The following is a 26009-nucleotide window of genomic DNA, read 5'->3' on the forward strand; positions in this document are numbered from 1 at the left end:
TAGGTGCTAGCGTCTTTATTTCAGGTGTTGGTTTGGTTGGGTAGACAAGGCTTGGAATAGTAATGAAGGGCTGATGAAGAGCTTTTTCCCGAAACGTCAATTTTCCTTCTCCTTGGATGCTGCCTGACCTGCTGTGCCTTTCCAGCACCACTCTGATCTAGACTACTGCTTGGGATAGTAATGGCTCTTTCAATCATCAAAGTTTTCTGGAAGTGGATGCAGTGACTTTGCAAGTTTTGCAATAAGTGAATAAGACCAAGTTGCAAGAATTAGCAGAGAGGCTGGAATTGGAACTGTCTGCTTCTGTGAGGAAAGGAGAGATAATTACAGCAGTAGGTCAGCATTTAAACTTGTTGGAGAAACTATCAGAATCTATAGATATGGAAAGAATTCAATTGCAAATGAAATAGCTTGAGTTAGAGGCGAGAGATAAGGAAAGGGCAGCAGAAATGAATCAGTTCGAGTTACGATTAGAAGCAGAAGAGAAGGAGGAAGAGAGATCAGCAGAACAGAGGGAACATGAGAGAGCTTTTGAATTTCAAAAATTGACACTTAAAAAGGAAAGTTAGCTTAAAGGGCTGAAGGTAACTTCAGTGAGGAAGTTGTGCAAAGTCATGTGGAAAAACGGTTAAAACAGTAAGGTTAGCTGCTGAAGTGGCTGATGATTATGAGCATAAAACACGGTTTGGCTTCCAGAATCAATTTCAGTCTATGAGGGATAGAAATTGGGGCAAAGATAAATTCTCATGTGGAAAGGGAAAGGTAGATCTCAGCGAAGATCATAAAGGTAACTTATCGCAGGGTAAAAAAAGAAATGTTTGAGGGGGACAAAGAAGTTAAAAAGCTCCGCTGTTTTCATTGTAATAAATTGGCGACATGAAATCACAGTGTTGGTGGGCTAGGAGAAAGCCAGATGCAGGAAAACCAGATAAGCCTGGAAGTGTTGTTGGACTAGTAACAAAAAGCACAAGAGAAGTTAGGCAACTGCCTCAGAGTGTACAAGATGATCAGAGGTTGTTTAACTGGCTCAAAGGAAGAAGACAGAGGGTGCTGGTGGAGGGTTGTTTTTCAGACTGGAGGCCTGTGACCAGTGGTGTGCCACAAGGATCTGTGTTGGGTCCACTACTTTTCATCATTTATATAAATGACTTGGATGTGAACATAAGAGGGGCACCAGTATCCTTTGGGGGAGGTTTGCTAGTGCTCTTTCGGGGGGTTTAAACTAAATCTGCAGGGGCATGGGAACCTAGACTGTAGCTTTAGGGTGCAGGACCTGGAGTGTAGGGAGGTTAGGAACATGGCATCAATCTCGAAGGAGGGTGCCTGTAAACAGAAAGGTGGCTTGAAGTGTGTATACTTCAATGCAAGAAGTATACGAAATAAGGTAGGTGAACTTGCAGCATGGGTTGGTACCTGGGAGTTCGATGTTGTGGCTATTACGGAGACATGGGTAGAACAGGGACAGGATTGGCTGTTGCAGGTTCCAGGGTTTAAATGTTTTAGTAGCGTCAGAGGTGGGGGTAAAAGAGGGGGAGGTGTGGCATTGCTTGTCAAAGATAGTATTACAGCAGTGGAAAGGACGATGGATGAAGACTCGCCATCTGAGGTAGTTTGGGCTGAGCTTAGAAATAGGAAAGGTGAGGTTAACCCTGTTAGGAGTTTTCTACAGGCCTCCTAATAGTCCTAGAGACGTAGAAGAAAGGATTGCGAGGATGATTCAGGAGAAGAGTGAAAGTAATAGGGTGGTTGTTACGGGGGACTTTAACTTTCCAGATATTGACTGGGAAAGCTATAGCTCGAGTACGTTGGATGGATCGGTGTTTGTCCAATGTGTGCAGGAAGGATTCCTGACACAATATGTAGACAAGCCAACAAGAGGTGAGGCCATACTGGATTTGGTTCTGGGTAACGAACCAGGCCAGGTGTTAGAATTGGAGGTAGATGAGCACTTTGGGGACAGTGACCACAATTCGGTGACTTTTACTCTAGTGATGGAGAGGGATAAGTGTGCACTACAGGGCAAGAGTTATAGCTGGGGGCAGGGAAATTATGATGTGGTGAGGCATGACTCAGGATGCGTGGCTTGGAAAAGTAGGCTTCAAGGGAAGGGTACAATCGATATGTGGAGCTTGTTCAAGGAGCAACTATTGAGTGTCCTTGATAAGTATGTACCTGTCAGGCAGGGAGGAAAGGGTCGTGTGAGGGAACCGTGGTTTAATAAGGAATTTGACTCCCTTGTGAAAAAGAAGAGGGCGGCCTATGTAAAGATGGGGCATGAAGGTTCAATTGGGGCAATTGAGAGTTATAAGGTAACCAGGAAGGATCTAAAGAGAGAGCTAAGAGCAGCAAGGAGAGGACATGAAAAAGTCCTTGGATGGTAGGATTAGGGAAAACCCAAAGGCTTTCTATAGGTATGTCAGGAATAAAAGAATGACTAGGGTAGGAATAGGTCTAGTCAAGGATAGTAGTGGGAAGTTGCGTGTGGAGGCTGAAGAAATTGGGGAGACACTGAATGAATACTTTTCGCCAGTATTGACTCAGGAACAGGACATTGTTGCCGATTTGAATATTGAGTCACAATTAATTAGAATGGATGGCTTTGAGGTATGTAGGGAAGAGGTGTTGGAAATTCTGGAAAGGGTGAATATAGATAGGTCCCCTGGGCCTGATGGCATTTATCCTAGGATTCTCTAGGAAGCAAGGGAGGAGATTGCAGAGCCATTGGCCTTGATTTTTATGTCCTCGCTGTCTACAGGAATAGTGCCAGAAGACTGGAGGATAGCAAATGTGGTTCCCTTGTTCAAGAAGGGGAGTAGGGATAACCCTAGTAACTATAGGCCGGTGAGTCTTACCTCTGTTGTGGGCAAAGTCTTAGAGAGAATTGTAAGGGATAGGATTTATGAACATCTGGATAGGAATAATGTGATCAAGGATAGTCAGCATGGTTTTGTGAAGGGCAGGTCATGCCTCACAAACCTTTATTGAATTCTTTGAGAAGGTGACTAAGGAGGTGGACGAGGGTAAAGCGGTAAATGTGGTGCATATGGATTTTAGTAAGGCGTTTGATAAGGTTCCCATGGTAGGCTACTACAAAAAATACGGAGGTATGGCATTGAGGGTGCGTTAGAGGTTTGGATTAGGAATTGGCTGGCTGGAAGAAGATAGAGGGTAGTAGTTGATGGTAAAGGTTCATCTTGGAGTGCAGTTTCTAGCCGTGTTCTGCAAGGATCTGTTTTAGGATCATTGCTGTTTGTCATTTTTATAAATGACCTGGAGGAGGGGCTAGAAAATTGGGTGAGCAAGTTTGCAGAAGATATGCAAGTCGGTGGAGTTGTTGACAGTGAGGAAGAATGTGGCAGGTTACAGCGGGATATAGGTAAGGTGCAGAGCTGAGCAGAAAGGTGGCAAATGGAGTTCAATGTAGCTAAGTGTGAAGTGATTCACTTTGGTAAGAGAAACAAGAGGATGGAGTACTGGGCTAATGGTCGGATACTTGATAGTGTGGATGAGCAGAGGGATCTTGGTGTCCATGTACACAGATCTCTGAAAGTTGCCACCCCAGGTAAATAGTGCTGTGAAGAAGGCATATGGCGTACTGGCTTTTATTGGTAGAGGAATTGAGTTCTGGAGTCCTGAGGTCATGTTGCAGTTGTATAAGACTCTGGTGCGGCCGCATCTGGAGTATTGTGTGCAGTTTTGATCGCCATAATATAGGAAGGATATGGAGGCACTGGAACGGGTGCAGAGGAGGTTTACCAGGATGTTGCCTGGTATGGTAGTAAGATCGTACGAGGAAAGGCTGAGGCACTTGGGGCTGTTTTCATTGGAGAAAAGAAGGTTTAGGGGTGACTTGATAGAGGTGTACAAGATGATTAGGGGTTTAGATAGGGTTGGCCATAGGAACCTTTTTCCACATATGGAGTCAGATATTACGAGGGGGCATAGCTTTAAATTAAGGGGTGGTAGCTATAGGACTGATGTTAGGAGTAGATTATTTACTCAGTGAGTCGTGAGTTCATGGAATGCCCTGCCAGTAACAGTGGTGGACTCTCCCTCTTTATGGGCTTTAAACGGGCATTGGATAGGCATATGGAGGATAGTGGGCTAGTGTAGGTTAGGTGGGCTTGGATCGGCGCAACATCGAGGGCCGAAGGGCCTGTACTGCGCTGTATTTTTCTATGTTCTATGTTCTATAAGAGATATAGTTAGTAGGTTGGCAGATGACACCATAATTGGAGGTGCAGTGGACAGCATAAAAGGTTATCTCAGATTACAAAGGGATTTTGATCAGATGGGCCAATGGGCTGAGATGTGGCAGATGGAGTTTTCTTTAGATAAATGTGAGGTGCTGCATTTTGGGAAAGCAAATCTTAGCAGGACTTATACACTTAATGGTAAGGTCCTCAGGTGTGTTGCTGAACAAAGAGACCTTGGAGTGCAGGTTCATAACTCCTTGAAAGTGGAGTCACAGGTAGATAGGATAGTGAAGGCAGCGTTTGGTCTGCTTTCCTTTATTGGTCAGAGTATTGAGTACAGGAGTCGGAAGGTCATGTTGCAGCTGTACAGGACATTGGTTAGGCCACTGTTGGAATATTGTGTGCAATTCTGGTCTCCTTCCTATCAGAAAGTTGTTGTGAAACTTGAAAGGGTTCAGAAAAGATTTGCACGGATGTTGTCGGGGTTGGAGGATTTGAGTTATAGGGAGAGATGGAAAAGGCGAGGACTGTTTTCCCTGGAGACTGAGGCTGATGGATAGGATAAATAGGCAAAGTCTTTTCCCTGGGCTGGGGGAGTCCAGAACTAGAGGGCATAGGTTTAAGGTGAGAGGGGAAAGGTATAAAAGAGACCCAAGAGGCAGCTTTTTCACTCAGAGGGTAATACAAGTAAGGAACGAGCTGTCAGAGGAAGTGGTGGAGGCTAGTACAATTGTAACATTTAAAAGGCATCTGGAACTAGATTGGGTTGGGATATCTGATCAGCATGGATAAGTTGGACCGAGGGGTCTGTTTCCATCCTGTACATCTCTATGACAATGACTCCATGAGTAGCCTCCAAAGGGATCACAACAGCTGGTCATTGCACTATATTCCATACAGTTTTGTTCACCAATTCTCTGATAATGATGTAGATGAATAGCAAGTCTTAGAAAACATCCAGACCTAGGCTGATGAACAGGGAGTATTACAATGCCAATGTCACTGAAAACATTTTTAAAAAGATGGATTTTCAAGCAACTAATACATAGAACTGAAGAACAAGGCTAGACATTTAAAAGATTTTACAGTAAACATGCTAATAAAGCATGTTTCTAAAATTGTCTGTGGAAATAGAAATAGCCATGTTGTCTTTCTTGTGAATACAACACAAAGAAACCTGAAATCTTCTGTGTTTAAATGATGGAAAATTGCAGGGTATCCATTTCATGGCTGCCGAGATCTCTCTCGTATCAGCTCCTTGTTTGTTACAATTCCAGTAAAGTCTGCAACTTTTATAAACAGATGAATTTCCCCAGCAACTGGCAGGAGGAACCAAAAAGAAAAAGCTTTTAAGAATTGTTCTTTACCAGAAACGTAAAAATTAATAGTGATCAAACATTACTGAGTGACAACTAATGCATTAATCTAAATAAAGCGTGTTTTTCCATTCACAAAATATGTTTCACTGTCCACCATACTTTGGGGAGATCTGTAGCATTACAAGATCAGTTCCACAGTCACTCCCAACTCTGCGATAAGATTTCATTTCTCCCTACCACACCACTTCCGTTCAAACACCAGCTGTCTTTTTGACATCTTTTCACAATAGAAAAAGTGCCACCCCACTCCATGAGTTCTGTTCAAGCTTCTCCTCTTATGACAACCACATCATATGGGTATGTCTCTGAGCTGAAGTGTTTATCTAGAATTCTATACTTGATTTTGAGTCAAAAATATGTTTCATAAGAAAAGTAATATTTACCTCTCAAATGCCAGACAATAACCATCTCCAATAAAGAAAGCAGCATAACTATCCTCTTAACATTCAACAGCATTATCATCAGCAAATCCAGAAGAATTAATGTCCGAATGGTTTTATTGATCCGAAAACTTAACGGGACTAGCTGCATCAATGTCATGACTTGTGCCAAATGACTCACCTTAGCCCAAATACCTAGAGTTATAGAGACAAATACCATGAAAACAAACCCTTTGGTCCAAATCGTCCATGCCGACCAGATATCCAACCCAATCTAGTCCCATTTGCCAGCACTTGGCCCATATCCCTCTTAACCCTTACTATTCATATACCCATCCAGATGCATTTTAAATGCTGCAATTGTACCAGCCTCCACCACTTCCTCTGGCAGCTCATTTCATTCCATACACGTACCACCCTCTGAGTGAAAACGTTGCCCCCTAGATCCCTTTATATCTTTCCCCTCTCACCCTAAACTTATGTCCTGTCGTTTTGGACTCCCCCACCATAGGGAAAAGACCTTGTCTATTTATTCTATCCATGCCCCTCATGATTTTATAAACTTCTATAAGGTCACTCCGCAGCCTCCGACACTCCAGGGAAAACAGCCCTAGCCTATTCATCTTTTCCTGATAGCTCAAATGCTCCAACCCTAGAAACATCCTTGTAAATCTTTTCTGAACCCTTTCAAGTCTCTCAACATCCTTCTGATAGGAAGGAGACCAGAATTGCATGCAATATTCCAACAGTGGCCTAACCAATGTCCGGTACATCTGCAACATGACATCCCAACTCCTGTACTCAATATTCTGACCAATAAAGGAAAGCATATCAAACACCTTCATCACTATCCTATCTACCTGCAACTCTACTTTCAAGGAACTATGAACCTGCACTCCAATGTCTCTTTGTTCAGCAACACTATACAGGACCTTACCATTAAGTGTATAAATCCTGCTCCGATTTGCTTTTCCAAAATGCAGCACCTCGCAATTAAACTCCATCTGTCACCTCACAGCCCATTGGCCCATCTGATCAAAATCCTGTTGTAAAATGACCTTTGCTGTCCACTAAATCTCCAATTTTGGTGTCATTTGGAAACTTACTAACTTTACCTCCTATGTTCACGTCGAAATCATCTATATAAATGATGAAAAGCAGTGGACTCAGCATCAATCCTTGTGGCACATCACTGGTCCCAGGCTTCCAGTCTGAAAAGCAACCTGTTCACCACGACTTCACAACATTCAGATGATCCAAAACTACACTGCACAAAGCTATACACTTGAATGGCAAACAGCTCCCCCTCGTTAAACAATCTAAAATTCCATAAGCTTTCTTCTCCACCCTCCATTATTTGTCCTTCTTATACCACATTCCTATTCACTCCCTTGTTCTTTATGCTTTCTGCTTTTGACTCAATTTCTGTCAATCCATCCTGTGAGTCTCCTTTCCATTCATCATTCTCCCACCCACCTCGCTCTGCCTTTGTATCACTTGCTCCTCTTCCCTTTCGGCACTCTACATCTTCCACAGTCCAAAGTATCAAACAAAGTCCCTCTCTTCATAATCATGTCTCTTTCCCTCACACACTTTCCAAACTCTTCACTCCATCCTTGCCTCTCTCTCCTCCCTGCCCTATTTCCTCGCTCCAAACTCGCTCTCCTCCCAGCCCTTATTGCCTCGGTCCAAACTCCCCCCTCTCTCACCTCCCTCCTCTCATTCCCTCCCCCCACCAAATTCCCCTCTCTCTCTGTCCTCCCTCCCCTCATTCCCTCGCACCAAACTCCCTCTCTCTCTGCCCTGCCAATCCTTCACTCCAAACTCTTCCTCACTCTCTGTCCTCCCTTTCCTCATTCCCTTGCTCCAAACTCCATCTCTCTGTCTTTCCCCTCCTCATTCCCTTCCTCCAAACTCCCTCTCTCTGTCTGCCCCCCCATCCCTCGCTCCAAACTCTTCCTCTCTCTCAACTCTTCCTCTCTCTCTGTCCTCCCTTTCCTCATTCCCGCGGTCCAAACTCCCCCTCTCTCTGTCTGCCCTCCCCTCAAACCCTCGCTCCAAACTCCCCCTCTCTCTGTCCTCCCTCCTCTCATTTCCCTGCTCCACACTTCCTCTCTCTCTGTCCTCCCTCTACTCATTCTCTCGCTTCAAATTCCCTCTCTCTGTCCTCCCTCCCCTCATTCCCTCACTCCACACTCCCTCTCTCTCTGTGTCCTCCCTCTACTCATTCTCTGGCTTCAAATTCCTCTCTCTGTCTTCCCTATTCTCATTCCCTCGCTCCAAACTCCGTCTCTCTCTGTCCCCCCTCTTCTCATTCCCTCGCTCCAAACTCCCTATCTCTCTGTCCTCCCTCCCCTCATTCCCTCGCTCCACACTCCCTCTCTCTCTGTCCTCCCTCCCCTCATTCCCTCACCCACACTCCCTCTCTCTCTGTCTTCCCTCTCATTCCCTCGCTCCAAACTCCCTCTCTCTCTGTCCTCCCTCCCCTCATTCCCTCACCCCAATCTCCCTCTCTCTGTCTCGCTCCCTCAATCACTCACTCCACACTCCCTCTCTCTCTCTCTGTACTCCCTCCCCTCATTCTCTCGTTTCAAACTCCCTCTCTCTCTGTTCTCCCTCCCCTCATTCCCTGGCCCCAATCTCCGTCTCTCTGTCTTCCCTCTTCTCATTCCCTCGCTCCAAACTCCCTCTAACTCTGTCCTCCCTCCCCTCATTCCCTCGCTCCACACTCCCTCTCTCTCTGTCCTCCCTCTACTCATTCTCTCGCTTCAAATTCCCTCTCTCTGTCCTCCCTCTGCTCATTCCCTTGCTCCAAATTCCCTCTCTCTGTTCTCCCTCTCCTCATTCCCTTGCTCCTCACTCCCTCTCTCTGTCCTCCCTCCCCCATTCCCTCGCTCCAAATTCCCTCCCTCTCTGTACTCCCTCCCCTCAAGCCCTCGCTTTAAACTCCCTCTCTCTCTGTCCTCCCTCCCCTCATTCCCTCACTCCAAACTCCCTCTCCCTCTGTCTGTCTGCCAGCCCAATCCCTCGCTCCAAACTCTTCCTCTCTTAATCTTCCTCTCTCTCTGTCCTCCCTTTCCTCATTCCCTTGCTCCAAACTCCATCTCTCTGTCTTTCCCCTCCTCATTCCCTTCCTCCAAACTCCCTCTCTCTGTCTGCCCCCCCATCCCTCGCTCCAAACTCTTCCTCTCTCTCAACTCTTCCTCTCTCTCTGTCCTCCCTTTCCTCATTCCCGCGGTCCAAACTCCCCCTCTCTCTGTCTGCCCTCCCCTCAAACCCTCGCTCCAAACTCCCCCTCTCTCTATCCTCCCTCCCCTCATTTCCCTGCTCCACACTTCCTCTCTCTCTGTCCTCCCTCTACTCATTCTCTCGCTTCAAATTCCCTCTCTCTGTCCTCCCTCCCCTCATTCCCTCGCTCCACACTCCCTCTCTCTCTGTGTCCTCCCTCTACTCATTCTCTGGCTTCAAATTCCTCTCTCTGTCTTCCCTATTCTCATTCCCTCGCTCCAAACTCCGTCTCTCTCTGTCCCCCCTCTTCTCATTCCCTCGCTCCAAACTCCCTATCTCTCTGTCCTCCCTCCCCTCATTCCCTCGCTCCACACTCCCTCTCTCTCTGTCCTCCCTCCCCTCATTCCCTCACCCCACACTCCCTCTCTCTGTCTTCCCTCTCATTCCCTCGCTCCAAACTCCCTCTCTCTCTGTCCTCCCTCCCCTCATTCCCTCACCCCAATCTCCCTCTCTCTGTCTTTCCCCTCCTCATTCCCTTCCTCCAAACTCCCTCTGTCTGCCCCCCCATCCCTCGCTCCAAACTCTTCCTCTCTCTCAACTCTTCCTCTCTCTCTGTCCTCCCTTTCCTCATTCCCGCGGTCCAAACTCCCCCTCTCTCTGTCTGCCCTCCCCTCAAACCCTCGCTCCAAACTCCCCCTCTCTCTATCCTCCCTCCCCTCATTTCCCTGCTCCACACTTCCTCTCTCTCTGTCCTCCCTCTACTCATTCTCTCGCTTCAAATTCCCTCTCTCTGTCCTCCCTCCCCTCATTCCCTCGCTCCACACTCCCTCTCTCTCTGTGTCCTCCCTCTACTCATTCTCTGGCTTCAAATTCCTCTCTCTGTCTTCCCTATTCTCATTCCCTCGCTCCAAACTCCGTCTCTCTCTGTCTCCCCTCTTCTCATTCCCTCGCTCCAAACTCCCTATCTCTCTGTCCTCCCTCCCCTCATTCCCTCGCTCCAAACTCCCTCTCTCTCTGTCCTCCCTCCCCTCATTCCCTCACCCCACACTCCCTCTCTCTCTGTCTTCCCTCTCATTCCCTCGCTCCAAACTCCCTCTCTCTCTGTCCTCCCTCCCCTCATTCCCTCACCCCAATCTCCCTCTCTCTGTCTTCGCTCCCCTCAATCACTCACTCCACACTCCCTCTCTCTCTCTCTGTACTCCCTCCCCTCATTCTCTCGTTTCAAACTCCCTCTCTCTCTGTTCTCCCTCCCCTCATTCCCTGGCCCCAATCTCCGTCTCTCTGTCTTCCCTCTTCTCATTCCCTCGCTACAAACTCCCTCTAACTCTGTCCTCCCTTTCATCATTCCCTTGCTCCACACTCCCTCTCTCTGTCCTCCCTCCCCTCATTCCCTCGCTCCACACTCCCTCTCTCTCTGTCCTCCCTCTGCTCATTCCCTCGCTCCAAATTCCCTCTCTCTGTCCTGCCTCTCCTCATTCCCTTGCTCCTCACTCCCTCTCTCTGTCCTCCCTCCCCCATTCCCTCGCTCCAAATTCCCTCCCTCTCTGTACTCCCTCCCCTCAAGCCCTCGCTTTAAACTCCCTCTCTCTCTGTCCTCCCTCCCCTCATTCCCTCACTCCAAACTCCCTCTCCCTCTGTCTGTCTGCCAGCCCAATCCCTCACTCCAAACTCTTCCTCTCTTAATCTTCCTCTCTCTCTGTCCTCCCTTTCCTTATTCCCTCACTTCAAACTCCCTCTCTCTCTGTCCTCCCTCTCCTCATTCCTTCGTTCCAATCTCCCTCTCTCTGTCTTCCCTCCCCTCAATCTCTCATTCCAAACTCCCTCTCTCTCTGTCTGCCACCCCAATCCCTCACTCCAAACTCTTCCCCTCTCTCTCTGTCCTCCCTTTCCTCATTCCCTCACTCCAAACTCCGTCTCTCTCTGTCCTCCCTTTCCTCATTCCTTCGTTCCAGTCTCCCTCTCTCTGTCTTCCCTCCCCTCAATCCCTCACTCCAAACTCCCTCTCTCTGTCCTCCCTCCCCTCATTCCCTCACTCCACACTCCCTCTCTCTATCATCCCTCCCCTCATACCCTTGCTCCACGTTCCCTCTCATTCTATCCTCCCTCTACTCATTCCCTCACTCCACACTCCCTCTCTCTCTCTGTCCTCCCTCCCCTCAATCCCTCACTCCAAACTCCCCCTCTCTTTCCAAACCCGCTATCCCTCTGTGGATCGCCCTCTCCCTGGAGCCTTCTGGAGGGTCCGTACCCTCTGACGGAACCAGCGGACCTGCCGGACACTCACTTGAGGCGTTGGCGGGGCGGAGGCTGGGGCCGGGGAAGCAGGTTGTAGATACACTCACTCGGAGCCTCATCGTCCATCGCGGAGATCCGATCGATCGTTTGAAGCCGTTTCCACGAGCGAGCCCACCGGTCTCGTTGTCATGGCGACCGTTACCAACAACACGCGGAGGCTCCCTAACGTCATTTCCGCTCAGCTCTGTGATTGGTCAAAACACTGACCAAACCCTGCCCTCCCACCATCTGTCGAAGGGGGATCGCAGAAAGAGAGTGGAGATAGGTAGTAGATGTTGGCTGTGATGAATTGGGAAATATTAATGAAAAGATTGACAGCGAATAGGTAATTGCAAACACATAAAGAGTGAATGGTTGAACTACAAAAACGTTTTTTTTCCTGTCTGGTGCAAGAGTGCAAAGAGAGCCGTGGCCAAACAAGAGTTAGGATGTAAGTTAGCTATAATATTAAATGTAAAAAAAAGCATACACATTTACAAGAAAAATATTATAGACCTGAGGATTGGGCACATTTTGGAAAAAGAAGGGCCAAAGAATTGATTAAGAATTGGGAAATAGAGTATGAGGGTAGGCTTGCAGGAGCATAACTTTCAAAGTTCTATAAGTATGCAAAGAAAACTGTTGTAACTCCCTTTCAGTCAGAAACAAGCGCAATTTATCATGGGGGCGGGAGCAAATAAAAAGCTGACAACCTAAATTTATACTTTCCTTCTGTCTTCACGTAGGTTTAAGGTGAGAGGGGAACGAGATAAGAATTTAAGAAATAGGAGTAGGAGTAGGCCATTTGAACTTTGTTCTGGATTAGTGGTGCTGGAAGAGCACAGCAGTTCAGGCAGCATCCAAGGAGCAGCGAAATCGACGTTTCGGGCAAAAGCCCTTTTGATCTTTGTGTGGACTCAGCTCATCGTAACCCTCGATTTCTTTACTGTTCAAATATTTACCTTTAGTTTAAAAACATTCAATGAGGTGGTCTCAACTGCTTCACTGGACAGGGAATTCCATAGATTCACAGCACTTTGGGTGAAGAAGTTTCTCTTCAACTCAGTCCTAAATTTGCACCCCTTATTTTGATGCTATGCGCCCTCGTTCTACTTTCACCCGCCAGTGGAAATACCCTCCCTGCTGGTATCTTATGCATTCCCTTCATCATTTTATATGTTTTTATAAGATCCCTCCCCATTCTTCTGAATTCCAATATGTTTAATCCCAGTTGACTCAATCTCTCCCCATAAGTCAACCCTTCAGCCTCCTTGACATCGATTATTGGCACGTTATTTGTGTCTTCCCCTATGAAGGCTGACACAAAAAGCCTGTTCAATGCCTCAGACATTTCCTCAACCTAGTGAGCCTCCTCTGCTCCCACTCCAGTGCCAGTACATCCTTTCTGAAGTAAGGAGACTGCAACTGGACACAATACTCCACATGTGGCCTCTGCAGCACCCTATACAGATGCAGCATAACCTCCCTGTATTTAAACTCCATCCTTCTAGCAATGAAGAACAATATTCCATTTACCTTCTTAATGAACTGCTGCACCTGCAAACCAACTATTTGTGATTCATACACTAGGACACCCATGTCCCTCTGCACAACAGGATGCTACAATTCAGTATTTACATAATAGTTATTCCTACCAAAATGGATGAATTCACATGTACTAATATTGTACTCCAATATTGAGCCAGACACTTGCTCACTCACTTAACCTATCAATATGGCTCCACATACTTTCAGTGTCCTCTGCACACTTGATCTACCACTCTTATCTTAGTGTTATCTGATAACTTTGACAAACTATACTTGGTCCCCAACTCCAAGTCACTTATGCAAGTTGTAAACAATTGCATTCCCAACACTGATATCCGAGGCATCACACTAGCCACTGATTGCCAACCAGAAAAACACACATTTATCCCCACTCTTTGCTTTTTCTTAGTTAACCAACCCTCTATCCATGCTAATACATTAGCCGTAATGGCAAGCACCTTTATTGTATGTGTTTGTAATGTCCTCAAAGAATTTCAGTAAATTATTTAAACATGACTTGCCGTTCATGAACACATGCTACGACTGCCCAATGGATCAATTTCTACGCTGTCTCACTCTTTCTTGCTTGATTATTGATTCAAGCATTTCCTCCACAACAGAAATTAAGCTAATGGGCCTACAGTTACTCGCCTTTTGTCTACCTCCTTCTTAAACAGTGGTGTCAATTTGCTGTTTTCCAGTCTGCTGAAACCACTTTAGAGTCCAGCAAATTTTCATAAATTACAGGAGTGTATTTGCTATTTACCCTGCCATCTCTTTTAATACCCTGGGAAGCATTCCATCAGGACCAGGAGACTTGTCTACCTTGTCTACGCTTTAGTGATAATGATTATTTCTAGATCCTTATCTGCCATAGCCTCCTTGACATCCCCTATGAAGACTGACACAAAAAGCCTGTTCAATGCCTCAGACATTTCCTCATTTCCCATTATTAAATCCCCCTTCATCCTTCATTCTTGATCCTCCCTCAAAGGATCAATATTTATCTTAGCCGCACTTTTTCATTTTATATATGTGTAGAAACTTTTGCTATCTGTTTTTATATTCTCAGCTAGTTTGCTGTTATCATCTACTTATTTTTCTTTGTAATTCTTTTGTGGCTTTCTATTGACTTTTAAAGATTTCCCAATCCTCTAGTTTCCCACTAATCTTTGCCACTGTATGCATTAGCTTTAAATTTGATATCATACTTTAGTTCCTTAAATATCCATGGTTGATTATCCCTTTTCATACAGTCCTTTCTTTTCACTAGTATGTACTTTCGCTGAGCAATGTTAAAAATCACTTTGAAAGTCATCTACTGTTCTTCAATTGTTCTGCCAAATAAGTCTTTGCACCAAGTCTATCTTAGCCAACTTCTCCCTCATCCCATTGTAGTCTCCTTTGTTTAAGCACAAGTATTGGATTATACCTTCTCACCCTCCATCTGTCTTTTAAATTCAGCCTCACTGTGATGGCTCCTTCTGAGAGGAGCCCCAACTATGAGATCATTCATTATTCCTATTTCATTACACAGGACCAGATTTAGGCTAGCTTGCTCCCGTGCAGGTTCCATTACATACTGTTCAAAGGAACTATAGCAGGTACATCCCATAAACTACTCCTCAAGGCTGCTCTACTGATTTGATTTGACCAATCAATATGTAGATTAAAATCCCCTATGATAATTGCTGTACCATTAGTTATTTATTTGTTTATTGCTCACCCCGCCATGATATTATTATTTGGTGGCCTATAGACTACACCTATCAGTGACTTTTCCACTCTACTATTTCTAATTTTCACCCATCTTTCCGCCCTGATGTTATCCTGAAATATCAGAGCTACACCATCTCTCATTCCTTCCTGTCCATCCTTCCAAATAGTCTGATACCCCTGATATTTAACTCCCAATCGTGACCACCCTCAATTACATCTCTGTACTGGCCACTAAATGACACCCATTTGCAATGATCTGTGCCATCAACTCATTTATCTTGTTTCGAATGCCATGGACATTAAGGTAAGGTGCCCTTATATTAGTTTTTATACCTTTTTGAATCCTAAAACCTCCACCAGAAGAACCTTTGTTTTTAAGCATTCTCTCTTTTTCTGTCTCTACCTTGTTTCTACAAGTCAGTGCTACACTGCTCAGCTGCTTCTTGCATTTTTATTTACTATTTTGGTTCTCCTCTTCCCTAAGCCCTCACCTACTCTAGATAACTTAGAGCCTCCCCTTAGGTTCCCATTCCGCTGTCCCTCCACTATTTGGGATTGGTCCTGTCATTTTTAAAAGGGATCTGAGACGCAACTTTTTCACAAAAAGTGTGGGGCTTGTGTGGAATAAGCAGCCAGAGGAAGTGGTAGAGGTAGGTACAGTTACAACATTTAATAGACATTTGGACGGTACATGAATAGAAAAGGTTTCGAGGGTTATGGGCCAAATTCGGCTAACTGGGACTAGTTCAGTTTAGGATACCTGGTCAACATTGACAAGTTGGACTGAAGGGTCTGTTTCCATGCTGGATGGTTCTATGAATCTATGACATGAATAATATATAAGTAATAGGAAACACTGGGTTTAGTATGAGAGAGGAAATGAAGCAAATCTGTATTAGTAGAGAAATGGTTCTGGAGAAATCAATGGGATTGAAGGCTGATAAATCCCCAGGCATGATAATCTACATCCCAGAGTGCTTAAGGAAGTAGCTTAGAAATAGTGGATTCATTGGTGAGTATCTTTCAAGATTCTTTAGACTCTGGAATAGTTTATACAGATTAGAAGTTAGCTAATGTAACCCCACTTTTTAAAAAGGGAGATAGAGAAGAAACAGAAAATTATAGACCAGTGAGTCTAACTTCAGCAGTGGAAAAGATGCAAGAGTCCGTTGTCAAGGATTTTATAATAATGCACTAAGAAAACTCTGTTAGATTCAGACAAGTCACCATGGATTTACAAAAAAGAAAGCATGCTTGGCAAATCCACTGGAATTATTTGAGGATATAAATAGCAGAATTGATTGGGAGAGCCAGTGGATATGGTTTATTTGGACTTTCAGATGGCTTTCACCAAAATTCCACATAAGAGATTAATGTTATTATTAAAGCTCATGGAATTGGGGTATAGTATATGAAGATGGATAGAAAATTGGCTGTCAGACAGGAAACAGAGTAAGAAAAAAATGAATCATTTTCTAGATGGGAGGCAGTGAATAGTGGGGTACCACAGGAGCAGTACTCTACCCCAGCTATTCACAATATATGGTAATGATTTAGATGACACAATTAAATGTAATACCTCATATTTTGCACATGACACTAAGCTGGGTGGAAAGGTGAGCTGTGAGGAGAATGTAGAGATGCTGCAGTGTGATTTGGACAGGCTGAATAAGCAGGCAAATGCTTGGCAAATGCAATATAACGTGGATAATTGTGAGGTTATCTGCTTGGTAGCAAAAAATAGAAAGACAGATTATTATTTGAATGACTATAATTTGAGAAAGGGTAGATGCAACAAGACCAAGGATTCCTCATGCCCCAGTCTCTCAAAGTAAGTGTACAGGTACAGCATGCCGTACAGAGGGTAAACTGTATGTTGGCTTTCATAATGAGAGGAGTCGAGTACAGGAACAAAGATGTCTTGCTGCAATTATAAACGGCATTGGTGAGGTCACAACTGAAATAACATGCAGTTTCCATCTCTTTACCTGAAGAAGGAATCTCTTGTGATAGTGAAGATTTTACCAAATTGGTCCCTAGGATGGAAGGACTGAGATTTGAGGAGAGACTGGACCAGTTAAGATTGTATTCAGCGCTGAAAATGTGTTGCTGGAAAAGCGCAGCAAGTCAGGCAGCATCCAAGGAGCAGGAGAGTCGACCTTTCGGGCATGAGCCCTCCTTCAGGAATGAGGAAAGTGTGTCCAGCAGGCTAAGATAAAAGGTAGGGAGGAGAGACTTGGGGGAGGGGCGTTGGAAATGTGATAGGTGGAAGGAGGTCAAGGTGAGGGTGATAGGCCAGAGTGGGGGTGGGGGCGGAGTGGTCAGGAAGAAGATTGCAGGTTAGAAAGGCAGTGCTGAGTTCGAGGGATTTGACTGAGACAAGGTAGGGGGAGGGGAAATGAGGAAACTGGAGAAGGTTCATCCCTTGTGGTTGGAGGGTTCCTAGGCGGAAGATGAGGCGCTCTTCCTCCAGCCATCGTGTTGCTATGGTCTGGCGATGGAGGAGTCCTAGGACCTGTATGTCCTTGGTGGAGTGGGAGGGGGAGTTGAAGTGTTGAGCCACGGGGTGGTTGGGTTGGTTGGTGCGGGTGTCCCAGAGGTGTTCCCTGAAACGTTCTGCAAGTAGGCTGCCTGTCTCCCGAATATAGAGGGGCCACATCGGGTGCAGCGGATGCAGTAAATGATGTGTGTGGAGGTGCAGGTGAATTTGTGGCGGATATGGAAGGGGCCTTGGAGGGAAGTAAGGGGGGAGGTGTGGGCACAAGTTTTGCATTTCTTGCGGTTGCAGGGGAAGGTGCCAGGAGTGGAGGTTGGGTTGGTGGGGGGTATGGACCTGACAAGGGATCACGGAGAGAGTGGTCTTTTCGGAACGCTGATAGGGGAGGGGAGGGCAATATATCTCTGGTGGTGGGGTCTTTTTGGAGATGGCGGAAATGATGACGGATGATACGATGTATATGGAGGTTGGTGGGGTGGTAGGTGAGGACCAGTGGGGTTCTGTCCTGGTGGCGATTGGAGGGTCGGGTCTCAAGGGCGGAGGAGTGGGAAGTGGAGGTGATGCGATGGAGGGCATCGTCGATCACGTCTGGGGGGAAATTATGGTCTTTGAACACATCTGGGGGGAAATTGCGGTCATCCAGTGAGTCCCTCTCTCACTGCACACCCCAGGTCATCCAGTGAGCCCCTCTCTCACTGCACACCCCAGGTCATCTCCTCTGCCCAGAGCAACACGATGGCTAGAGGAAGAGCGCCTCATCTTCTGCCTAGGAACCCTCCAACCACAAGGGATGAACCTAGATTTCTCCAGTTTCCTCATTTCCCCTCCTTGTCTCAGTCAAATCCCTCGAACTCAGCACCACCTTCCTAACCTGCAATCTTCTTCCTGACCTCTCCGCCCCCATCCTCACTCCGGCCTATCACCCTCACCTTGACCTCCTTCCACCTATTGCATTTCCAACGCCCCTCCCCCAAGTCCCTCCTCCCTTCCTTTTATCTTAGCCTGCTGGACTCACTTTCCTCATCCCTGAAGAAGGGCTCATGCCCGAAATGTTGATTCTCCTGCTCCTTGGATGCTGCCTGATCTGCTGCGCTTTTCCAGCAATACATTTTCAGTTCTGATCTCCAGCATCTGCAGTCCTCACTTTCTCCTATAAAATTGTATTCACTAGAGTTTAGAAGAATGAGAAGTGGATCTTGTAAAAACCTATATAATTCTAATAGAACTTGGCAGATTAGGAAGGATGTTCTCTATGCTTAGGGAGTCCAGTACCAGGGACCATAGTTTAAGGATAACAACCTTTTTGGAACAAGGTAAGGTGAAATTTCTTCACCCAGAGAGAGGTGAGCTTTTGGAATTCACTATCACAGAAAGTGGTTGAGACAAAAACACTATGTGTTTTCAAGGAAATAGATGTAGTTCTTGTGGTGAAAGAAAATAGGGTATTGAGCTCAGTAATCAGCCAGGATCATATTGAATGGCAGAGCAGGCCTGAAGAGTTGAGCTACTCCTGCTTCTATCATCTATGTTTATATGTTTCATCCCAGTGAACCTGTCCTGCCATTCTGGATCACGGCTGATCATTTTGACAACATGACTTTCCTGCACTGTTTGTGTACCCCTTAATGTCATTAGGCTCTGGAAATATATTGATTTCTGTCCATGACAATCTGGGGTGAGAAGGTCTAAAGATTCACCATCCTCTGAGTGAAGTAATGCTCCATCTTCACAGGCCTATCCCTTATCCTGACACTGTGTCCTAGTTCTATGATCACCAGCCAGGGGTACATCCTATCTATATCCACCTGATCACAGCCTGTTAGATTTTGTAAGTTTCAATGAGATCATCTCTCATTCATCAAAATGCTGGGGAATGCAGACCCAGTTTTGTAAATTTATCTCAAAAGGCAATCTCAGTCATAGCAGGACTTATTCTTCTGAACCTCAATGGAACCATCTATGGTAAGCATCTTTGTACTTAAATAAGATAACCTAAACTGTACATAATAATTCAGGCGCATTCTCATCAAGGCCCTATACAAGTTCAATAGGATATCTTCACTTTTGCACTTAAATCCCTTGCAAATGAATGCCATTGTATAACTTACTCAGCAGATGTTGACTTGGTAGGTTAAGCCAGCATTTGTTGTCAGCCTCCAGTTGCCCTTAAGAAGGTGGTGGCCTTCCTGAACCGTAGCAGTCCTTTTGGTGTAGATACGCCCTTATGGGGTGATAGGAATTCCATGATTTTGATTGAATGGCATTGTGGCTCAGTGATTAGCACTACTGCCTCATAGCATCAGGGATCTGGGTCCAATTCTGCCCTCAGCCTACTGTCTGTGTGGAGTTGCACATTCACCATGTGTCTGTGTGGGTTTCTGCCAGCTGCTCCAGTTTCTTCCCACAGTCCAAAGATATGCAAGTTAGGTGGATTGCCCATAATGTTCAGGGATGTGTAGGTTAAGTGCATTAGCCATGGGAAATGTAAGGTTACAAGGATAGGGGGACTGGTCTGAGTGGGATGCTCTTCAGAGGGTTGTGTGTGGATTTTTTTGGGACAATTGGCTTGTTTCCATTCTCTGGGGATTCTATGAACAACAGTGGAGAAATGATTATATATTTCTGAGTCAAGATGATGAGTGGCTTCGAGAAAAACTTGAAGGTACTGATGTTCCCATGTATCTGCTGTTCTTGTCCTTCAAGATAGTGGGTTTGGAAGGTGCTCCTAAAGAATGTTGATGAATTTCTTGCTCAAGGTACACACTGCTGCTACTATGCATCAATGGTAGAGGGAGCATCTGTTTGTGGTAAAGATGCCAATCAAGCAGACTATTTTGCCTTGGATGGTGTCAAGCTTTTTGAGTGTTGTTGGAACTGCACTTATCCAGGCAAATGGGGAGTATTCCATCACACTCCTGACCTGTACCACGGGCTGCTTTGGTATTTGAGCAGATGCAAATCAGCAAACATCCTTATTTCTGACCTTATGGTGGAGAGAAGAGTATTGCTGAAGCAGCTGAAGGCATTTGGGCTGAGGACACTATGCTGATGAACTCCTAGAGTGATGGTCTGGAGGTGAAATGACGATGACCACAACTGTCTTCCTTTATGCTAGATGTAACTGCAACAAGTGGAGACTTTTCTCCCTGATTCCCATTGACTCCAGTTTTGCTAAGTTTAATGATGCCAAACTGTGTCAAATATGGCCTTAATATCATGGATGGTCATTCTCACCTCACTGGAATTCAGCTCTTTTGTCCATGTTTGCACCAAAGCTGTAACGAGTTCAGAAGCTGAGTAGTGGAACCTAAACTGAGCATCATTGAACAGATTATTGCTAAGTAAGTGCTGCTTGACAACACTGTTGATGACCTATTTCACTGATTACATCTTTCATCACTTTACTGTTGATTGTGAGTAGACCGATGGTTCAAGTAATTATTCAGGTTGTATTATCCTGTTCTTTATGTACAGAACTTACCTTGTGGTGTACATGTATATGGCATCCATGGAGCTTGACCTGAAATGTTGGTCCCTGTTGTCCAACAAGAAGCAGTGAGCTGAAGTTACCAGATACCTGCTCTGACCTCCATGGTGAGATTTTGATATGTTGGACACCTTCCACACTGGAATAGGTGACAATTGCAACATCTGGTTGCTATACAGTCAGACAGCATTTATTAATTGTCCTTAGTTGCCTTTGAGAGGTGATGGTAAGCTGCCTTCTTGAACTGCTGCAGTCCAAGTGCTGTAGGTAGACCTACAATCAGGTTTGATTTACAGGATTTTGACTCAATATTGAAGGAGTGACAATATTTTTCCAAGTCAGGATGGTCCTTGGATGGGAATGTACAGGTGTGACATTGCCATGTAACTGTGGTGTTTTGTGAGGGTTCCCATGGTACAATGTTATCATTGACTGCATACATGCTACTTTATAGCCAATATTGCCACAACACCGAGAAGCACCACAGAAATATATTCCACTTCTTCAATGATATGATTGAGTAAACATGCATTTCTGAAAGTAAAATCATGTTTGACAAATCGGTTGGAGTTTCTTGAAGATTTTACATGAAGCATAGATAAGGGATGTGGTATATTTGGTTTTCCAAATGCTTTCTAGAAAGCCCCATGTGGGAGGTTAGTGAACAAAATTAGAGCGCATGGTATTGAGGGCAATATACAAGTACTGTATGGACTGACAATTGATTAACAGACAGTAAATAGAGAATAGGAACAAATGGATCATTCTCAGGATGGCAGGGTGTTACTATTAGGGTATCAGAAGAATCGTGGCTAAGATCACAGCTGTTCGCAACATATATAAATGATTTGGATGTAGAAATCAAATGTAATGTCTCCATACCTGGTGATAACACAAAAGTAGGTAATGATATGAATTGAGAGGAGGATGCAAGGAGACTTCAAGTGGATTTGTAAAGTGTAGGTGGATGGTTAAGACCAAGTCAGATGGAACTTAATGTGAATGAGAAATGGGGAATACTTTATTAAATGGTGAGAGATTGGGAAGTTTTGATAACCAAAAGGACATTGGTGTTTATGTTAATAAGTCATTAAAAACTGGGATGCAGACGCAGGTGCAATTAGGAAGGCAAAGGGCATGTTGGTCTTCATTACAAGGGGATTGAACTACAGCAGAAAAAAAAATCCTATGATGATATAGATGCTTGGTGAGATGGTACCTGAGGGGATCCAGCAGCAAGATGGTAATTGCATTTTTTTCTCTTGTTGGGTGTGTGGGTCAGGGGGAGTAGGATTCAGGGGAATCAGAGGCAAGGACAGATGAGTGGTCTTCAGAGGCTACATTCTTGCCTGCCATCTGTGTCTCCAAATGTCTCCTGTTTGGCAGGCAGGTCACCCTGGTTTCCCAGTCAGGAAACTAGCCACTTTCTCACCTGCTGGGATGGCAGGTAATCAGGGAGGTAGCAAATTCAGGGTGTTAAGCGGCTAATAGTTCACAATTTAAGGGTCATAATTGGTGTCAAGTCTCCAAAGGACCTTTTTACCCATAATTTAGTTAGTAAGTTGGCAGGAAATGAGGGACTCTCTGGCCAGGGCCAACTCACTCAATTATCTACCCATCTGTTTAGGCTGTTGTGGCACCGTGGCAATGTTTCATCTACTCCAGAGGTGTACCATAACATTTATACATACGTTTTACTTTTCTTGCTACTTCTTCCACAACTTCATGAAAGGGGAATATTCTGCAGTTTCAGGTTGATGACCTTTCATCATATAATTTAGGCTCTGCCTCAATAAATTCAAATGCCTCTTCTACCACACATTGAATACTATAGACATTCTGGTGATTTTTGAGAAGATTTGTAGCTCAGGTTGATGATAAGTATGTAAGTTAGCTCACTGAGCTTGAACGTTTGTTTTCAGATGTTTCATCACCATACTAAGTAACATCATAAGTGAGAGTCTCTGGTAAAGCACTGGTGGTATGTCCCAACTCTATTTATAGGTCTTGGTTTCTTAAGGTGGGTGATGTCATTTCCGGTTCTTCTTTTCAAGGGAAGGTAGATAGGGTCTAAATTGGTGTGTTTATTGATGGAATTCTGGTTAGAGTGCCATGCCTCCAAGAGTTCTCATGCATGTTTTTGTTTCACCTATCCTAGGATGTGTGTGTTGTCCCAGTCAAAGTGGTGTCCTTCTTTGTCTGTATATATAGAAACTAGTGATAGTGGGCTATGTCTTTTGGTGTTCATGTATCGTGGAGGCAAATTTCCTGCTAGTTTGTCTGATGTAATTTTTTTTACAGTTCTTGCAAGTTATCTTATAAATGATATTAGTTTTGTTAGTGGTATCTAATGGATTCTTTAGGTTCAATAGCCACCATTTAAGTTTGAGGGCTACCAAGATACCAAGGGGTCTGAGTAGTCTGGAAATCATTTCTGATATGTCTTTGATGTAAGGGAATGTGACTTCCAGACTACTCAGATCCCTTGGCATCATGTAGCCCACAAACCTACCAAAACACTTAAAAAGCGACTAAATAAGAACTATAAAAAACACTACATCAGACAAACTAGCAGGAAACTTGCCACCAGGATACATGAACACCAACTGGCCACTAAAATACATGACCCACTATCACTAGTTTCTATACACACTGACAAAGAAGGACATCACTTTGACTGGGACAACACACACATCCTAGGACAGACGAAACAAAGACACGTACAAGGATTCTTGGAAGCATGGCATTCTAACTGAACTCCATTAATAAACACATTGATTTAGACCCTATCTACCTTCCCTTGAGAAAAAGAACCAGAAATGAGATCACCCATCTTAAGAGGCCGGACATACCACCAGTACTTCACCAGAGGCTCTCACTAATGATGCTACCTAGCATGGTGACAAAATGTCTAATAATAAACTTTCAAGCACAAAAAGCTAACTTACATACTATAGATATTCCACTGACCTTTCCCCTTTCTGACACTATTCTCTGTAATAAATTTCTATTCAATTAATTTTTATCCAGGCTGTACCTTGTAGTTTACTACTTAGGATGAAAACAATCTTCTTTGTGAGCATCTGCTTACAAATTCAATCACACAAAAATATGGGCTAGTCACAGCTCACCAAGGAGGTTACATAAGCAGGATTTTCTCTTTCACCTTGCTATTTACTAATTTAGCAGTGTTCAAGTTTCTCTAAAGTTTACACCTATCAATTAGTTTTAGCAATATACCTATTATTAAAGTGAAACTAATAATCAATTGAAACACCCAATGAGGAATGAGGCATATGAATGAAATGAACACAGCAAGTGGACTAAGTCATAATGTTAGTATTTGATTCATTACAAACATTTTATGAGTTGGATATCATTAAATTTCCTCAGAAATATGGGCACAATTTACAATACATTTAGTTGGAATTCAAAAGCTTGAAAGTCTATTGGCATTAGTTCCTAAATGTCATTGCTTTTACATTAATGGTGAAAATGAATAATATGAAAGAATAAAACTACTTGTCCCTTTTAATGCCTGCTACAAGGGTCATGTATATTTACTAAAAATGTATCTATATTTTGAATAAAATACATTAAAACATAATTTGCTGCAGCATAAATTTCAATTGCCTCCACTACATATGGTATGGGGGTTGGTGGGCTCTGGAAGCCAGTGTGATTACCCAAAGTGCATGAAATCTTGGCACTGCACTCAATCTCTAAGCATCTGTTTCACTAGGTTACTTATTTATTCACATTCCTTGCATGATTCAAATGGAGTATAAAAACTGGGAAATCACAATGTCCATGACTCTGTGCACATTATAAACACCATGACTGAATATTCTTAGTATCTCAAATTTTGTGTATATGTTTGTATGTGTGTAGGACTAAATACAAAAGCTGAGTGCTTTGGCTTTAAAATTTCAAGCATTCATAGCTGGCAAGCTCGGTGGACGTGTAAATTCTGCATCTGATCACACTGAATTCCATTTTAACTGGAAAATATAAATTTATCCTCAAGTGATATTAGCTTACAGCCTCCAAGCAGTATTATATATCTCAAGGGATTTATACTTTCTTAAACATATTCCCCCACACATGATTAAAATGTGGCATGCAAAGCATTGCAATATCATAGATATGGCGGTTGCCTTGTCCCCATTAGATGTGCACCTTCCCTTCTTTAACAGATGTACTTAAGGCTCTAATTCAAAGTTGGTGGTGACCTAACTGATCTGCAAAAATGAAAATATGATAATATAATTTAGATCATAGTCTATTGCTGATCTCCCTGTGGAAACATGGTGCTAATGTACAACAAGCTCAGAGGGGGACTGAGAAAGTGACTTATACTTATTTTTTTCAGGTTTTTTTTGTGGGCTGGGATAACAGGAGGACCAGAACTCATGTGTAAAGCCTAGGCTTCCTCAGTCCTGGATTTCCATTCCCCTCCTTGAACCAGACTGCCTTTATTCCTGAGACCTTTCCTGCATATCCCCAGCAGACCTTATATACATTATTCTTAATGCATTTGTGAATTTCTCACATTACTGAGTTTAGGTTCAAGTCATTAATGTTTTTGATGTATTTAACTGAGGCTGGGGATCAAATATGGTGTCTTAATCAAATCAGTGATATATGATAGGCCTGATGTTTGCCCTGATTGGCTGATAATCCTGATTTTAAATTGGGAATGATATTCATACTATAAATTTGTTGCTGTCGTTCAGACATTGCTAACATTACTAATCCATGGCATAACTTTGACAGACTAGGAAGTATTTGGGTGAAGTACATCCCAGTTTTTGTCAATCCCAGTATTCTAAGAGAAGCCCTGAGATTCTCTGACATATCTGACGTATCTTTCATCCAACAGGGTGACAACTGCTTATAACACCAAATTTTCAGCAGTTAGGAAATACTTAGATTGGGGAATTAAACTTTCACACAACCACTCGGTTTCTGATGTTGGAATCTTTCCTGGAAACATTATTTCATATGCAGTGCAAAACCTAAAATGATAAAAAATAAATTACATAGTAATAGGCAGCCAATATACGTGTGTTAATCCTTGTTAATTGTTAAAACGTTAGTTATTTGATGATTATATGAAAAGACTATCAAATTAAAATAAACTTCACTTCTTAATTGATAATGATGTTACAAGTGTAGGGCCTGTGATAAGTGGTCACATCTTTCACTTGCTTAAAGCGTTTCCATATTTTTTGAATTATTTGAATTCATATAACTGCATGTTAACAGCCCTCTAATCACATCAGGGGAATTCATTTGCTA

General features: G+C 44.0%; 1 protein-coding gene across 1 annotated transcript in view; it reads right to left on the reverse strand.

The window, feature by feature from the left end:
• enkur (enkurin, TRPC channel interacting protein) overlaps positions 1 to 11544 on the reverse strand; it is a 30802-nt gene extending 19258 nt beyond the window's left edge. The window contains exon 1 of the mRNA XM_060825713.1: positions 11468 to 11544. Coding sequence (XP_060681696.1) covers positions 11468 to 11544 — 77 coding nt within the window. The remainder of the gene's footprint in view (positions 1 to 11467) is intronic.
• Positions 11545 to 26009: the final 14465 nt, after the last annotated feature.

This window comes from Hemiscyllium ocellatum, chromosome 5 (genome assembly GCF_020745735.1).
Source record: "Hemiscyllium ocellatum isolate sHemOce1 chromosome 5, sHemOce1.pat.X.cur, whole genome shotgun sequence".
Classification (NCBI taxonomy): Eukaryota; Metazoa; Chordata; class Chondrichthyes; order Orectolobiformes; family Hemiscylliidae; genus Hemiscyllium; species Hemiscyllium ocellatum.